The sequence below is a fragment of the Zootermopsis nevadensis genome, unplaced genomic scaffold (genome assembly GCF_977971745.1).
Source record: "Zootermopsis nevadensis isolate Lab colony 2312 unplaced genomic scaffold, Znev_1.0 Znev_ptg000023l, whole genome shotgun sequence".
NCBI lineage: Eukaryota > Metazoa > Arthropoda > Insecta > Blattodea > Termopsidae > Zootermopsis > Zootermopsis nevadensis.
Window position 1 is genome coordinate 5,961,173 of NW_028259155.1, and position 19,292 is coordinate 5,980,464.

The 19,292-nt window shown below is 36.8% G+C and overlaps 1 protein-coding gene across 2 annotated transcripts in view; it reads right to left on the reverse strand.

Moving 5' to 3' along the window:
* Window positions 1–535: 535 nt before the first annotated feature.
* LOC110834590 (uncharacterized) overlaps window positions 536–19,292 on the reverse strand; it is a 77,445-nt gene continuing 58,688 nt past the window's right edge. For both annotated transcript variants that reach the window (XM_022073909.2, XM_022073910.2), the window contains exons 3-6: window positions 17,288–17,453; window positions 12,560–12,684; window positions 4,052–4,421; window positions 536–3,231 (exon numbers count right to left, since the gene is read on the reverse strand). In XM_022073909.2, coding sequence (XP_021929601.1) covers window positions 2,871–3,231; window positions 4,052–4,421; window positions 12,560–12,684; window positions 17,288–17,453 — 1,022 coding nt within the window. In that variant the 3' untranslated portion in view covers window positions 536–2,870. The remainder of the gene's footprint in view (window positions 3,232–4,051; window positions 4,422–12,559; window positions 12,685–17,287; window positions 17,454–19,292) is intronic.

A 19,292-nucleotide genomic window follows, 5' to 3' on the forward strand; every position in this document is an offset into this window, starting at 1 on the left:
ATAGAAGAAGAATATTAGTTATGTTACAAATTTAAATTAAAAAGAAATGATAATATAAATATGGACCTGCACAAATAATATTACATCGAAATATGTGAAGAAAATATTTCATTCTTTAACCATAACATGGAAATTTCTTTCAGTCACAATATTACAAACTGGACGTTTGAATTTTGAATGGCTTTTGCTAACAGAACAAATGTTTTTTTCCCCTGGTACTTTAATTTTTATTCAAAGCTTGGTTATTTATACAACTTACTCTCCCTAGCAATATATAAATTCAATTGAGCTAACATTAAAAGCTGGTACAAAGAAACATATAGCACATTATGTAATACTTTTTGGACAGAACTTTGTTATATAAAAATGTGTATCTTTTTCAGTAAAATATAATTGGTTTTGTTAAATGTGTTATGCAATAAATTATACTGTTTTGTTTAATTTGATACAATAGAATTATAACTGCTAATAGTATAAACATCCTAAATAAGTATTAAATTGTATTACTGCCATAAAAAATAACAACCACCAAGAATAAAACATAAGCAAAACGATATATTTAAGTTTGTCAACATTTCAGAATAAGAACAGTTTTTGTCAATGAAATACACATAGGCTGGCTACAATTTACTTTTAACAAAATCCATTTTTAAAAATGAATGGTATATGATTCTTTTAAGATAACTGAAAATACAATTTGAATTATAATCTAAATCTTTACAAAGGATTCAAACTCACGATAGCATAATATAGTTATGAAAAATTGGTTTAAATGGATTAATCAATAAAATTTACCCACTCTGTTTGATTAATAGTGTTATGAGGCAGTTGCATTGTTATATAATTTTCTGCACATCTTATGCTAAAGCTACTAATATCAAGGTGAAATTTATTGATTAGATTAAAAGTGAGTGAAACTAAGGCAGGACAAATTCAGAACAGGATAGCAGTTAATCTTGATTTAAGGTATCCTGTTGTGTAATTGCTAATTAAATAATATACAACTATTTTACCTTTTGTTTAAACTTTTTACATTGTTATCTCTTGTTTTCTAACATTATTTTTTATACTCAACAAAGCAACAATCGCTGACTGCTTCTTCTTATTTTAATTAAATGCAGGACATTAAAGAAAGTTTTGTTTGAATTTCACTCACAGATGACAAAACCAACCCGGAAATTTTTGCTTCCTCTGCTCTAGCCTCTTCACAGATGTTGGTTGTGGCTGGTTTGCTGGAGATAAAGATTCCATTCTATGTTTGTTTTCAGACCAGCAACAGGAAACCAGGCCAACACGCAGTTGGGTTAGTATGGCCTAGAAGGTGGTCACTGCCATTCCATTTTGTCTGCGTATTTCGAATTTCCTTGTGGTCTAATGTTTAAAACCACCTCTAGGACAAATTATCCCTGTGATTTCGTTTGGCCGGTTCCCTCACTTCATTTATTTTTATTTTACTTATTATATTCTTCCAATCATTGCCTAGTCATTTCAGATATTGTACACTTCGCATTAACTTAGATTAATTTTAATTGCATGTTCATATTTCCTCCTTGTTTTATCCAATCACTTTTGATTTAATTGAATGAATACCTTTTAATAAAGTAAGACACTTATGGAATCAAAAGCAGTTGTCAGAGGATCAGGGATGAACACACTCTTGGCATTCATCACCAAGCCTCCAACATTTCAAAAGAACTTTCCTTAATCTATCACAATATTACATGACATCACTACCCAGACTACTGCTTCTTCTTCTTCTTCTATGGCGCAACAGTCTGAAGTCGAGCCTTGGCCTCCTCCCATGTGGGAGGTTCCTTTATCTCTTAAGTGCGCATTTATGAGAAGTAAGTGACGAAGCCCACTGCCTCTGCACAATTTCTACTCAATCCTGATTTGTCTGCTAGAGCCATCTAGTAGTGAATCAGGAGAGACTTGGGTGAGAAATGGCCACTGAATTTTGCTTACGAATCCTCTCGTATCATGTTCATAAGGTTCTTTTACGTGCCGTAAATCTACGACATGGGACCACTGGCTTTACTTCCCCTCCAACTACTAATTTTTATCACCCTTAAAAATCCATCATCCTTGGCCCACAAACCTTAGGGTCCAGTGGCAAGCACGCTAACCACTAGTCCACCGAGGATGACTAACTACCCAGACTACACGGACTAAGATCAAGAAGAATGGAGCTGCTTTATAAGATTTTCAATCGTGGATATGAACAAACAAGCAAATTATTAGATCACTTTGGATATTCATTACATAATTATTATTCTCATGTGAATAAGTGTAATATAATAATTAATTGGTGTTACATAATGCAAAAATTCAGTTCTATCCAAACAACTTACCACATAACTGAAAATATTTTATATCTTGTCTTTTTAGTTGTTTATGGGTTTAATTAATGGTGTTTTATTAATTTCACACTTAAGGCAAAGCCTCAAATCGGGCAAAGTCTTTGATCGTTTGGTGAGTTTCTGCGAACATTGTAATAACATAAATCTTTGGGTCCCAGAAGATAAGAGAACTTGATATTCTGAATATATCTCAAACTGCTAATGGAAGACACTGAACAATGGTGTTGGTAAGTAGTTTGTTTTTGATTTAAAATACATAAGTCATAATAACAAAGACATGTGGAAACAATTCTAAAGTGCTGACAAACTTAATTAAACCTGTACAAAATTTCAGAATATAATAGAATTTATTTACATTTCATAGATCCTTCACGGGCCCAAACCAAGGATACAGAACGCGTCATTGCACAAGTAAAATACTTGTTTCTAATATAAATTAAATAATTACATAATTATGACGGTAATTTACAGTCGACTGCAGTATAAAAAATAAAATAAAAATTATACCCCTCAGAACTTTGTGGAATGATACAGAGCATCATGTTCTCTCGAGTCAGTGGTTGTCACCAATGGTGTGCTAGATGCCGCTAGCAGAACAGGCCCTGCCCCAGAAACGGCGGCTTGAGCAGCAAGAGAAATACTTCCTGCAGGCTTTGCGGTAGACGAAGGGTTGAAAGTCGTACACGTAGCTGTGGTTACGCCTGTACTTGTAAATGTGAAAGTACTGGATGGAAGCTGTGGTTCAAGCTTAGTTGTCCCACAGATAGGAGTTTCTGATATCACACATGGCGATGATTGCAACTCTAGACTGGTCGATGTGTGTAGTGGCCTTGCAGGGTTGAATATCTGCTGTCTGAAGGTTGTTCCATGACTGCACAAGAAAAGAATTTTTCATATATTTCAATTATAAATATCTGCTTCAGTTATGGTTAACTGGTAGTTAAATTATACAATTATTTAACTGGCTCTCATTAATATAAGGCTTCTTTCAGGCATGTGATGGGCAAAAATTGAGAAAAATTATGGAAAGTAATTTTTATTGTATTCTTGTTCTCACTGACACTACATTAAATCAATTACTGCTTACATGGCTTTAAACTGTATTCAATGTCACATTTCAATACAGAAATTTTATAGATTATTTCCTGTGTATGGCTTTGGATTTAAAGATGTAGAAAGTTTTCAAACATTTTAGTGAACATTGCAAGTCCCATTTTCACAGTGAATATGTTTGAAGGGTCAGAGGTTCCTATACAGATCAGATAATGGACACTGATGCTATTTAATAAATCGCAACCACATGGTAAAGGAAAAGTAATGATGAAGAATCTGAGGTTTTCACGATGGTGAGTTTGAAGATGGCTGTCTTCTGGGTTGTTGTACCATGTAGTGTGGTCGAAGTTTATCGAAGTTTCAGAGGTCCTCGCTGCCTTACAGTTGTAAATAAAAGTTCTTAGTATAAAAGATAATTGGATTTAAAAAAAAACAGGCTAATCAAGACTTATACAAGATAGAGGGGAAGGCAACTCAGTAAATTTAATGTACGTAGAAAACGAAGGACCTCGCTACTCTCATAGGGCATTTGAATGAACACATCTGATGGAACAATTCCTCTCTTTAATCAAAATCAGGGGTGGGAGTGGAGTTTTCTTTCAACATACTTGCCAGGTGTTGTAATAATTTTCATTCACCTGAGACCCTTCACTGTCGTGTCTTGGTGTTGCTCGTCCTTTGAAGAACTGAAAGACAGAGGTGGTCCTGGTGACTTTACGCTCGTTCCCGTTCCTGGTACCCTATCATTCATCTCTCCTAATTCACTGACATGTAGGTCCATCCCAGTTGAGCACGCTTCTCTTGAGAATGTGTTTCCCCGCGCCATCATACTACGAGTCTCATTTGGTACTATAGAGTGAGCAACTACCGGCTCAAGATCTACTAGAAGACGTGAGCTAGCCACTGCAGAGTCTAACGGTGTAGTGGCCAAACTATTTGGATTTGAAAATGAGTACATGTTGGCCACTCCACTAGCTGTAGAGGAGCAGTGCATCCGATATAATGGTCCTGTAAAACAAGCAGTACATATAGTTTCAGTGGAACAAAGTCCCAAACTTTGTGTCTTAAAAATAACATGCAAAGAATAAAGTCAGAGTAATTTCCCTTACATTGAATTCTCATATCCACATTTTAATGTTTATGGCATATATATTGAATGGATTTTTGAAAGAGAAGGAGGCACATATAGCAGATAAAGTGGAGTTACATACTAATAATAAATGTGATTATGGTAAAGATGTCTGCATGTTTAATCAAGCACCATTGTCAAGAAGATGTAGGAAGGAATGTCAGTATCTTCAACTGCATTAGATGGTGTTAAAATATGTCCCGTGTCACACATTTGTTCTGGTAAATGAAATGCTGTGTAGTTGTATTTGTTACTCACAAAGTTTTTAATATATTGTTCTTTCTCAGCTATCATGCTCCAAAGGATCCTTCGCGTGTTTTGGCCCAACATCATAACAAATGAAGACCTTTTGAAACAAACAAATGAGGAGCCAATAGCCACACAAATTAAGAGCAGAAAATGGAGGTGGATTGGACATACCCTGCGGAAGGACCAAAACACTGTCGTAAAGCAAGCACTCTCCTGGAATCCCCAGGGATGGAGGAAGAGGGGAAGGCCAAAAACAACCTGGAGGAGAACCACTGAAGAGGAGGCAAAGAAGGAAGGAAAGACCTGGAGGGAGCTGAAAGTTCTGGCTCGTAATAGAACTCGTTGCCGCTGCTTTGTCGAGGCCCTATGCTCTGGCTAAGAGCGACAGGACATCAAGCAATCAATCAGCTATCACGGATTAGATTCTTTGGCCAATTCATAATTACTTCCAGGGCTGTAGTTGACCCAGGACGGCCCAGGGTAACATCCAAGTGCTTTCTTGAGTGTCCAGGTTCCACCCTTAGCACTTTTTAATGTCAAAGTCAAATATAGGTGACATGGAATAATGGTAAAGGTAAATAATTTGCCTCTCTAGAAAATGAGATAAATTATGCATTAAGAAACTTAGTGAATATACAAAATTATTTATTTTGGTGTTAAAATTCTCTAACTTACATAATTTTTTTGTTTGATTTTTTACGAGTTATCATTTAGTTTTGCATTTAAAGTATAATGCTATCATTAAATAACAAAGAGAATTGCCTCGTACCATGATTCATGCCCACTTCTTTCAACCTGGACTGCGATGTCAGTTTCATTTTTATGACGACGTCCTTCGTTATTTTTAAAAGTTTAGCCTCCTTCTTTTGACATTTGAGGGGACTCTGTAACCTCTTGGCAACCATAAAGCTTTGCTAGGTCAGGTAGTTGGTAGAAGGGGTTTGTCACTTACGAGATTTAGAGGTTATGGGCGATGTTGCGAGCAGGCGAATGTAAGGTGTCAAATAGGTTAGTTGGAAATAAACTTACTTCATACAAGTGTTTAACTTATTTGTAATAATAACTGAAGTAGAACACGTAGACGGTGTGTTCACTGATGAGATGCATTGAGACAAAACATCATGAACGTACGTACATTCTTTTCAAAAAATATCGGCTTGGTTTATTTGTCCTTTTGATTAATATTGATTATGGCTAGCATGGAGAACGGTTACAATGCGAGAAAGGAAAAAAAAAGTATTACATAGCGAGATCAGAAAAATTATCTACAGTGTTTGCAGATAGCCTATGTGAAAGAGGAGGAAACAAATGAGATCAAATTGTGATGAAAAATATTCAAGAAATATGTTAAGCCACAAGAGCATAAAAATATAGACATTCGTTATTTTTCCGTATGTCTCATTATACAAACAATTAATGAGCCCCATAGAACGCATTGACAACCAAGGTCAAAAACTTACACTCTGTTAGGAAAGCAACAAATATAGTTTAAACGTTATAAAAATTGGAGAAAAATTAGAGTTCGCGAGATGGGGGTAAACTGTCTCAGAAATGTTAGTAAATACGGTAATTAGGGCGCTACATTATTTTCATGAATGAGACATTCATCCTCTCATCTATCACGGAAGACAATGCATGGAAACTGACTAATGAGCTACTTCCCCCTCTATCGAATGGTAACCATAATCCTTCATAACAGCGGGGAAGACGTCTTTGTACCGACCGATGTCATTCAGGTCAAAGTTCTGAAACTGGGGACTATCATGGCGACATTACAATAATTATGAGGAGTGACTGATCGTGCATTAATTATATCCAGTCCGTCCTCTGCTTCACGAAAACGCGAAATAATATACATAATTTGAACATACAATTTATGTTTTGGCCTGAATTTTTTATCATCATTAATATAACGAAAACAGACCTTGTTTAAATACATACAAGATGAACTTCCGTCTGGCTAAACACGGACCTTCTGTTATCCGGGTGCCTTCTTGTCACTTGTGTCTTAATCCAGTTGAGCTGTGTGACGGAGATGGGATGTGACGCCGTGTGAATTCGTAGGTAGACACCGTCGTAGAAACATAACCTCAATATATAGCCCTGGAAGACAGAGACATCTTCCGGAGCTAATATGGAGACGTTTCGCCTAAACGTTAGTATTTACCTACGAGGCCACACGGCGTCACAGCCCAGAACATTGGCAGTCGAGCTGTAGTAGAAAAAAAATGTCGCCAAAATAAACGTTAACATTCAAACATGAAAACGCAATCCGAATGGGGAAAAACAAATGAACGGATAGAACCGGGTGTTGCTGTGAGGCAAGTGAGGCGTGTGATACTTCCAGCTGCGGTTGGTGCAGTTGAAGTGAGAGATATCTAACCATTAAACAGAAAGTTCACTTGGTTACTTTACATCACAAATAATTTTAAATTGGCGGCAAGAAAATGTACCGAGTAACAAATTTCCCGTGCATCTCCACTACACCATTATTTACTCTCTGCAAAGAAATTGTAACGACTTCAAAACAAATTTGTAGCTGAAGTTCCAGCAATATGCATTAACACTTTCTTCCGCTTTATAATTAATGATATCACTTAAATACATGTTTAAATTCAAATTACACATATTACGACAAAATATGTAACACGAACAATTTCTGTAACAAAAATATGTTATCGAAAGCGAATTACTTTTTTCTACAAATTTTGATCAGGTTTAATTAAAATCACGAAATGGCGAGATGTCACAAAATATGATTGAAAAGAATCATATCGCAGTTGTGCTTTGTACCACCTTTATCGTCTTCCTTGGGTACCTCCCACTGTACACGAGATCTGACACAAAAATAACGAGACTGATGCTGTAACTAGGCAACCAATAATTGTGATGGCGGAATAAACAAACCAAGTTTGACCTCGATCTATCCTCTACCAGTGATTCAAGTTTAAAATTGATCGCTTAAGTAGCAGCAGTGGAGGAATCAGTTTTATTTGATATCAAGTGTGTTACGATGGCAAGAGTGGGTTCCAAGCGGCCAGACGGTAAATCAGCCATTTTACTTCGAAAATTAAGCGAACGAGTGAGAAGTACGCGCCAGCACACAAAGACCTTTTGTTTGTGAAGCAGTTTGACCACCCCTCCTGCAACTTTTTTATCTTCCCAATGATCAAATCCACGCTCAAAGGGACCAATTTTGAGACGGTACAAGCATTGAAGTCATCAACGACAGAGCTCATGAACATCCTTACAGAAAATTATCAACAGCATTGCCTTCAACAGTGGAAATATCGTATGCAGCTGTGTCAACTCCGAAAGGAACTATTTCGAGGGCGATCACAGTTAATTTTTGTAATTATATAAACAAAGAAAGTTACAGCATCAGTCTCGTTATTTTTGTGTCAGACCTCGTGTATAAGAATCTATCTTTCACAATCCCAGGTTGAGAAGTGAGCACCAGTGATCAATATTCTATACAACTTTGAATTTGGTAGACTGGTATCCGAACGAGGGTAAATATTTTAGGACCCCCCCCCCCCCCAGCCTTGGCGTGGCGAGGGTTAAGACCCAAAAATATCTTGGTCTGACGTCTAAGTTTCTGTCGACCTGATCTCTAAAACTTCACATCACGATTGTCAGATCGGATATACTGTTTCCTCCATAATAATTCCACCTTACCCATAGCGAATTTCAGCTCAGTTTCCAAAATATTCTCCTATCAGATAAAAAAACTTTCGGTAAATGTGGTATAGCAATTTATTTATGCTGGATTTGTTTTCATCTCAACTTTAATTCGAACATCTGCGTATTTTAACTTCGAAATTGGACTCTGGGGCGGTTACAACTCCCTTGACGGAAGTCAAGGTCATACATGTTAACTCGGACAAATATCCCGAGCCCCGCGATTCCAGTACGCCATCTATAAGTCAGTGTTTGTGCCTCAGACAACATGGCCGCTGCCAGCTGTAATTCTTACTAGACTACATCAACTGAAATATAAATATGTCTGTCTTCTGGGATATTGAGATGTGTAGTTTGGAAGAATTTAATTAATGTTTCTATATTTCAAACGAAACTCACTAAATCATTTCTTAGCACAAAAAAAACCACGAATATAATAAATAAAAATTAATCACGCATTTTATCTTCCATAAATCTTACGTTTTCCGAAACATACAAAACTCATCTTACATAAACCGAAAATCTAGAAGAAATAAATAAATAAAAACACCAGAATTAAGCCATGCATACACTTCCAAACTTGTTATCTCTCACATCCTTCTACTTCACTGCCATATTAAGTATGGTATATCCTTCAAAACGAAGTTTGCACTCAGGTGTTGTGACGCAAATGAGGATAACTACAAGCCAAGGTTTCTATGAATCATTCATGAGTTTTGTTGTCAGCTGGCGAGAATAATTTTAAGAGGGATGTTACAGCAATTAAGAACTACAAGCAATCCCATTACTATGCAAATAAATCGACTAACTACAGCCAAAACACATCAGGAGTTTCCAAGTAAAAGAGGACCTCTCGAAAGTTTTGTATATCACACGATAGATTACAAAATTATGAATAAATGGAGTGGTTTGTGGGACGCTGTTATTTGAAGACGAACTAAAATAATAGTGGGGCGAGTTAAAGTTGCAAATCTTCATTCGGAAAGCCCTCAGAATAAAACCATACAGCGATAGAAATAATTACAATTTTCGACTTTTCAAAATCTTCAGACGAAAACAGGGGCAGTCAGTACCTTCAAGTATAAAAAATAATTTCCAACTTTATCACCCTAACATTTATATTCATACAACGAAACACCAAGAAAAACACGTAATATCAATATTTTTTTTTATATCTTAATTGCGTCATGTTTGTGTTTTATTGATACAATATTTTTATTTTCCGTCTATACGCAAACTTAAAATAATGTTGTTTAAAATTTTCTAAAATTATAACATTCTCAGTAGACACTGCATCATGTTACATTTTTTGTATTCGACGACATGTTTCAATGTGTATTACATCATCATCAGGTCTATCAATTTTAATATATTTTAAAAACTGTAGTACATTTTGCGTTGCGTTTATTGATTTATTTTAATTTGTTTAATTTTAAGTTTTTTCTCTTCCTTTTGGTTTGGAGGTTGTACTTGGATGTTTTATATCGGGTTGTAATTGATGTGTTGTGTGTCCGATATTAAGAGACGGTAAACTGCAACTCTGGAGTTATTTTAAGTTTGTGTATAGACGGAAAATAAAAATATTGTATCAATAATTTTATTGAATATTTAATGAAATTATGTAGTTTAAAATCCTAGTTTCTGGGAGTAACAGATCAGTTATAGGGCACCATGACGTTAATCACCCCCCCACCTAGCGGCGAAGTCAAAAATGAGTTGGGACAACCCCATAAGCACACTCGTAGCGCGTCAAATTTCTTGACTTCTAATATAGCCTTCATCCTTTACATAATAACACTAATAAGTATAATTATAGGCTCAATAGTATTAGAAAAAAGTTGTCAGTGGAACCACGGTTCCGGAGAATTTGGCGTAAATACGTCTATACGGAAAGGAAGTTTATATATTGGCTTTATTCTAAATATTTCCTTTATACATCCTTTACAATTGAGTAAAGTTTGATTAAGACTTTGCTTATTTAATTTGAATTAGTTACGCTTAAGATGGGTCTGTGGTAGCTAAATGTAATGTAAAGTAATGTACGAGGTGCGATCGGAAAATTTCCAGACTGCGCGTATAAAAACCCGTACACTTATCTCAGGTATTAAATTCATCCATCACCCTCGAAGTAGTTCCCCTGGCAGTGAACACAACGATCCCAGCGCCGCTGCCAAGCCTAGAAGCATCCCTGGAAATCTTTCTTTGTCAGCCTGTCAAGCACCATCTGCGATTCTGCCTGAATCTCTTCTATCGTCTCAAATCTCCTTCCCTTTAGCTGAATTTTTATCTTTGGGAAGAGGAAGAAGTCACACGGAGCTTAGAAAGGAGGTTGGGGTCGGTTCTTGCAAGATCTTTGAGCTCCTGACAAACGAGAAGTCGATTCTGCTTCTGGTCCTCAGACATTCCGAAATCGCAGGAGGGTCGGTGTAATGCACTACCAAAACGCCCGTAACTAAGAAACAAATGCTAATTCGATGATGCCGGCTGGCACACTGATTCACTATGAATGTAGGCCGCACCCCCTAAAGGCAGAAGCTCGTACTACATCCGGTTCGCCCTCTATTGACACAGTCTGGAAACTTTCCGATCGCACCTCGTAATGTAATGTAATGAAATGTTTTATTGGTAACAACAATGCCGAGTAAACACGACGTTCCCTAGGTACACTTGTTACACTTTTTCGTTTCCCTTTTTCGTTACACTTTTTGCCGAATAACCCATCCTTATAGACGTATTTACGTTAAAAGTCTTTCACATTTTAATGAATTATTACTAAGAAATGAGTCGTATCTTGTGAAAATGCCAACCATATTAATGTGGCATGTGGACAATTATCAGAAATGAAAAGTTACGACGAAAATTGCATCAAACAGTAAATTATTCTTGATAAATATGCGTTAAACAATTCAGAGAAACATACAAAAACAACTTGATTCTATAATGCAGCATCCCGATGTGTTACAATTCAATTACTTGATATTTGTTTAAAATGTCATATACACACACATTGTTATAACGGTATAAATGTTTATTAAATTACGTGTTTCGGCCTCATACGGCAATATCCAGGTTCGACGTGGTTATTGCTCTCGTATTAAAAACCAAAATTTAATTTCATTCTTGGTTTAGACCAAAATTTATAGAAATGTTTTCTAAATGTAATAAATTTGAAGCAATTGGACTTGTAAAATGAGACTTCGTGTGATGCTGTTTTATCTGTGGACCGTCCCTTGTCATGTCTCGATACTAAAACAGTATCAATCGATTCACCTTGGTCGAGTAAGAATGTAAAATTTGGATTCATTAAAGAAGGTATAAACCGTCTTAGAGCCAAACAACACTGAGGCGGTTTTAAGACGAAATACATTTTAAATGAAATCGATAATTCTTGGGTATAAAAAGTATAAAAATAAACCGAAAAATGTCTTAAAATGGTAACCTTTCCTTTTACTGTCAGTTAAAATATTCAAGATGTTTTGCATATTGTACTTCCGTCATGAGTTAAAATTAACCTAATCAAATTAATTTAAATTCCGCGTTTTTCACTTCACAACTAAATACAAGTACCATCTTCCTCGTGAGTGTGTGTCCTATGCCCTCCACTTCATTATTATTTTTGAATATACAGAATGATTTTCATAAAACTTCTGAATACCTTATCAACAGAGGTCACTACAATTTAATTTACAATCCTGAAATTTTTTGCGAAAAAATATTTGGAAGATATAAAACTCTTTTTAAGGTAATTCCCTTCTTTAAACTATAAAATCTCAACGCGAAACCCATATTTAACTTCCATCTGATGCTAAGCATGTTTAAATTACATCTGGAGAAACATTACAAACATATTAATAAATTCTGTATAGTTTTCATGTCACTAATTAAAACATGGTTCTAAACTATTTATTAATTTTAATTTATATATATTATTTTTTAATAACTTTATACTCTCCAGCCACAGGACCTCCGAAACCTTACATTCTACATCTCAGTCAATGTTCGTTACAACATTTTACAGTCCTGCAACTTGAGGTCTGAAAATTTCCCTCCCTTCTGTGAATTTGGATGTTGTATTAGTTTTACTGACCGCCACTGACACGAGGTTGGCGCTTCTTGTAGAAGAAACAGCATGCGCAGAACCAGCACATCATAACAGTGACTATCAAGATGGCCGTCACGGCACCAAACATTACGCCCAGTAACAATGGCAGTCTGGAACAGCGACACAACACTGTTACAAAAATGCGTCACAAAACACGCAAACGTTGCTTCTGCAGACGTTAATTAGATGACAATGAATCTTATTTACTGGTCTCAAAGTTCAAAAGTGTTCTTTTCCCTATAAACAAAAATTATTGATAATAGCATTTTGGTGTAACAATACCGTCTTTGTTGATACATCTTCTTGCTGATCACCAAAGGGCTGATTTCTGACACACTGACTGTGGGTTTTTGGAATATTTATGTAGTGAAATTACTATACCAGGAACTGAACCCGTGTTCCTCATTCCGATTGTCATTTGTCCAATAACAAACAGGTCTTGATGAATAAAAATTTCCTTGGATATTATCCATCGTCTAGTAAATATAAAACGTAAAACGACGTTTCGGAGATGGGACTCTATCTCCGTCTTCAGGTTCCTACACAGTTGGGCCCACTAGATAGAGCTAATCTCTATCTCCGAAACGTCGTTTTACGTTTTATATTTACTAGACGATGGATAATATCCAAGAAAATTTTTATTCAATTGACTCTTCACCATCGTCAAGAAGTTTTAGGTCTTGATGATTTCGAAATTTTCTGAGTTGAATGTAGCGATTATTATCTGGTACCTGGGACATTGTCAATTGCCCAGATCACACTTTATTAGATCCTCTTAAATAATAAATTGGAGAATACGTGATAGGTCGTGGCCAAATTCAAAGCGCTAATCCACCAATCGCTTTCAGGGCCAGTTAAAAATGTTTGTCAACTTTAATCGCAGTAGCCTTAAGTTCATCTATCACGGCTGATTAGATTCCAAAACAGTACGTAGGATTTTGTAAATTCTTCCAAATCACAATATTTATTTCAAACAAATAATTGCAATTTGGCGAGACTGAGATTCTGATTTCGACGAGTATGAACATAGCTATATCGAGTATAAATAAACCGACGTTTCAGAGGCACTTTCAGCCTCAATCATTATGGCGATAATGATGGAGGTAGCAAGCACATCAGAAACGTCGGTTAACTACCAGACGTTTCGGCGCAACAACCCAGAAGACAGCAATCTTAAAATAATTATAATTAAAATTGAGACAAAGTGTATTTTTTGTTTTGGTACCATCGGGTCGGAGCCGACCCCTGGTGACATTATAAACAAGATCCCTCTGATAGGGACCTGTTCATATGTTTCCTAGGCAAGTGATCCAGAAGTGGTTTGCCATTGCCTTCTTCTGTGTGTGAATGGAGTAATTGTTGGGATGCCACGGAGAAACCGGGGAAGCCCCCGGAGGAAAACTCCGTGTTGCCTAGACCACGGCCTTGCCCAACACAAGTTATAAATTCGGGCACCGCCGGGAATCGAACCCGAGACCCCAGGATTACAAGGCCAGCGTTCTAACCGCTAGACCACCTCATCTTATTATTATTTAGTGTTCTGTCTGACGACAGGTCCATATGAACAGGATCCTTCCATCCTTTTCTCCGACTGGGACCTGTTCATATACGTTCTTGGCAGATGATCCAGAAGTGGTTTGCCATTGCCTTCTTCTGTGTGTGAATGGAGTAAATTATGGGATGCCACGGAGAAACCGGGGAAGCCCCCGGAGGAAAACTCCGTGATACTTGGACCACGGCCTTGCCCAACAGAAGTTATAATTTCGGGCACCACCGGGAATCGAACCCGAGACCCCAGGATTACAAGGCCAGCGTTCTGACCGCTAGACCACCGTGGCGGTAGTGAACTGTAACCACCTACAAAACTGCTTCACGTCATTCGCCAAAAAGTCATATGGATAGCATTGGTTTACGATGGAGACGAATAATCGGTTTTCCGATAATTTGAAGGGCTTTGGCGTTTGGTATAATCTGTTACAGTCCAGCGAAGTTGTAGAACAACCTAATCTGTCATGTCAGGAGAGAAGTCATGGAAATCAGGCGCACCGGATGAGGTGTGGACGATGTCTGTCAATGGATTTCCCTGTCCCCTCTATCAATAATTTCGGCAATGTAAGATAATCAGTGGTACAGCTATGTTAAATGAGAGATAGCTTTAAGCAATGCGTTTTCTGTCGATTAATTTCTCAGTGCACCTATGTTTGTTGTAATGAAAATGAAGCCAGTCTTTTTTATTTTCGAAATTTGATACCTACAGGTTCAGGACAATTTTCGACATCTACATCACCCCGAGAACCTTAAATTCCATTGGTAATATTATGAATATAACTGTTAATAAATTAAGATCGTCACTTATAAATCAGTAACTTTCAGATTTATATAGTTGCATGTACATTAAATCGAGACAACTTACATTAATATAATATCGTATTCATATTCCTTCATATAATGCTATGTTAATTCTAATAAATATGACGAAATTAGATTATACGTTAAATAACAGTGTGGTAAGTACGCATTTCTCCCATCCCTATCAATAAGGGAAAACGGAAAATGGAAAATTTCTCAATTTTAAAATGTGATTGATTGCTCTTATGTAAAGAATCGGCCGACCAACAACAAAATCAATTGATCAACAAATCAGTCGTCTGGATATGAACAAAAAAGTAAATTGTAATCAGACGATGTATGGAATTATAGGCAAATGCTTTGTTTACTACAGTGGAAGTAACAAAAGGAAATTTTAATTAAAACTACAAGAGCAAAAATATTTGTTTTGCCTCAACATAACATATCGCCAAATGACAAAGCCACCTTAGCGTAGTTTGGTACTAGTTAGGAAACGTGAAATTTTTCACCGTTCATACCATAATTCTTGGTGGAGGGGTAGATCCATAAAATTATTTTACTACATTTTACCAAAACCTTGTTCATTGATATACTGATCACATATCGTTAATAAATTATCACTAATTTACGTAAAATACCAGTGACTGCTTGATTTATTCCAACCCCTTCAGATTCGTATTAAAAATGCAAAAGTGATAAATCACAGAGCATTTTTCGGATACCACAATGCCTATTTGTTTATATTTCATACATAATGCAAACTAATTATTTTTCTGAATTTTGCCTTCCGCTACCTTCATAATAATTACAGACATTCTAGGGGCAGGGTATGTTAGCAAAGTAAGTGAAACTATTAAAATTTTAAAAAGAAACAAGTAAACTCATAGCTTTAAAATCCTACCCCGATCGCCACGACACAGACATCTAATTCCATATCATGCTGTTGAAAGAATGCATGATTTTCCTCCGCCAATTCCACATTAGAACATCCTATACGACCCTGCTCCTAATATAGTGTTCGATGCGAAAGGCGACGGCCATATTTTGAATCCTCCTGGGCATCTACTGTCACGTGCCGTCATTAGCCAATCAAAATCAGAGATCTGCTGTACAAAATACTTAGTTACTTCAGCATCATCTGCGTTGTCCGTCTTGTCCGTGTTGGTCACTTCAGATCTCTTCATACGAATTTCGGACTTTCTTTTCGTACGACGCACATCGATGGGCCAAAGATTCCTAGAATTTCCTCGTAAAAATAAATAATTCTATCTTTCGCTGTCGGAATAGTAAACTGTTGCATGGCTAGATCGATGATCGAATGTTGATGGAATTATATTTTATCGTAGCAAGAAGTAAAGGCGACAAATAAACTAATTAAATCCAATCACATGGCTTGAAATGAAAGAAATACTACCGACCAATCGGTGTCTTTCTGTTCGAAATTTAAATTTCGGCGTTACAGCAACTTGACCTTCAGAAGTCGGCCATGATTTGGTAGGTTTGATGACACCCGGGGGCTATAATACTCCATCCTAAACCTGATATCCTACCTCGCAAATATACCAGTCAGTCACTTACCATTTTAAATCGTTTATTTTCTGGTCTGTTTTGTAATAAAATAAAGTAATAGTTTTGTAATTTTTAAAATAACATTATTGAATGATGGGGGTCTAAGGATATGCACGATATTTTCAGCTTAGTTAGTATAGGCCATGCATTAAGATTGGGTAAAGGCACCATGCTCTTGTTATACAGGGTTATTCATAATTCCCTGATATATTACTAAATATCGCTAGACTTGAATGGTGCAATGGATGGTAATATAGGACATGCCGATAGAAGGAGAAACTCTCCAAGTTTATTTAACATACCTCAGACATGCTCAATAACCATGCGCTGTTTCATTGGCCACCCCGATCACCTGACCTGTCGCCATGTGATTTATTCTTATGGGGGTACGTTAAGGACCGGCTACTTGCACTCTCTGCCACGGGATCTGGCTGAACTGAGAAAGACGAATCATCGCTGCCATCTCACAAATCGATCGTGACATGCTGCAGCGGGTGTGGGCGAAAATGGATTATCGGTTTAACGGCTGCCGCGTCACAAAGGGCGGACACACAGAGCATTTATGAGGTATGTAAAATAAACTTGGAGAGTTTCTCTTTCTATCGAAATGTCATATGTTACGATCCATTGCATCATTCAGGTCTAGTGATTTTTTGTAATGTATCAGGGAATTATGAATAACCCTGTATTTGTTCCGTACCTGATTACTTACATATTACACAGTGAGAAAGAAATTTTTAGCACGAAAACATCTGGTCATCTGGTAACTTCAGAATTTTATAAAATGGTCCCTACCTGGAGGTATCCTGAGTGAGGACCTGTTCCCTTTGGGCGCAGCAGTACTTAAAATTGGCAGTGCCACAACAAAATTGTTCTTCTGCCAATTCTCCGGGACAGTAGAAACCATTGGTCCACTTGCCCATGGTGTCAATGTACCCAGAGCAGAATTCACTACCCAGAGCTGAAAAACACGATAAAATGTTTCAGGTTCACCGAACTTAAATCGTTTAGGTTTGCTGTTTTCCTGATGCATTAATCATTTACTAAATTAAAAATAATGTGTTACCGGGATTATCCAAGATGCCTTATAAAAGGAAAATGTGAAACAAGAAAACTTCAGCATCCTCTTCGATTTTGTGTAGAGTTTAAATTCATTAAATACGTACAGTAATTGTAATAACTTATATACAAGTTTTCCGAAATTTTCGATTATGTACAACGTATTGTAGTCTGGGATATAAAGACGTGTAACTTTGTAGGTGATTAACAAATTGGCTAAATTTATATCCTCTAAATTGTAGTTTCAAGATGGAGGCAGTCGAAACAATTTGTAAGAATCTACGAGGCTATTGAGCATCATAACGTGAAAGAAAATAAAAATTTTCGCTGTTGCAAGATTCTCAAATCTATCACACAGTAGCCTACATTCTTGTTACTATGTAATACCCTATGTGTAGATGAGCCGGGATAGCTCAGTCAGTATAGTGACTAGATACGGGCTGGACGACCGGGGTTCGATCCCCGACGGGGGCAGAGGATTTTTCCTCTAGCCTATGCGTTAAGACCGGCTCTGGGGCCCACCCAGCCTCCTCTACAATGGGTACCGGGGGTCCTTTCCCGGGGGTAAAGCCGGCCGGGGCGTGATACCGACCACTCACCCCCCCCATCTAGTGCCGAGGTCAAGGAAGAGAGGAGCTATACCTCCACTCCCCCCAAGCGCCTACATGGCGTATAGTGGGACAAACTTTACTTTACTTTACTTTAACCCTATGTGTAGACTGTATATTAAAAAGAACAGTCTCAAATTTCATAATACACCACTTCTTTACTTTATATTGAAATCTATTAAAATATAAACTTACATGCATTCAATAATCTCGTTCTCTTGTTTAACTTTCTTTGTTACGATAATTGGAACGTTTTTACTTTCGATATATCGTCATAATTTTATCGTGTCCATTTTATATCTATCGTTTCAGATGCCTCCATCATCAGCACGATGATGGAGGCACGTCGATTAACATCTACTAGACTACACGACGCAACAACCCAGAAGACAGCCATCTTCATACTTCGCTTCAAAGGGTTAAATACAGGGTATACACAAAAGAATGGTACAACTGTGACTGGCGACTCATTTTTGAAATCTTTTATTAACTTTTGAAACCGCACCATTCTTTTGTGTATACCCTGTATATTTGTTATAAGAAATGTGAAATATCATTGTTTCAGTACGGTTTATTAAAACAATATTCCGGGTGGAAAAGGCGTTTATGAAGACTAGACCATGAGCACGAACAAAATGAAATAATACGTTGAAAAATATCAACTTTAAAACACTACATTTATTTTCAGGGCGAAGAATGTATTGAATTAAGGTTTAAAACGTGGATTGAATCGATTTTACACAAAGAGGAGAAAGCTTTACCTATTATTTTGTACTTTACGCCAATTCCATGGCAACGACAGAGCCGAAACAAAAGATCAGAAGGGGGGCAATAATCTAATTATAAAATAAATTCAGATAACGTGGGGCCTGCCCGAGGCAAATTCTTAGGGCAATGTACTGCTCATTTTTCCAGTGAAATATATTCAACCTCATCTCTAATCAAGGCCTTATAATAGATTATTAAACGACGCTCCATCTACTATGATGTTTACTGCACAATAATACACGTTCGTAGAAGAGACAATGAGAGTTTGACTTAAAGAAATGTTGGTATGTAGTAAAGCATTTTGGGAAAATTGGCAATTTTATTAATTTAATAAGATTCATGTACAAACGTTTACTCTCATGTAC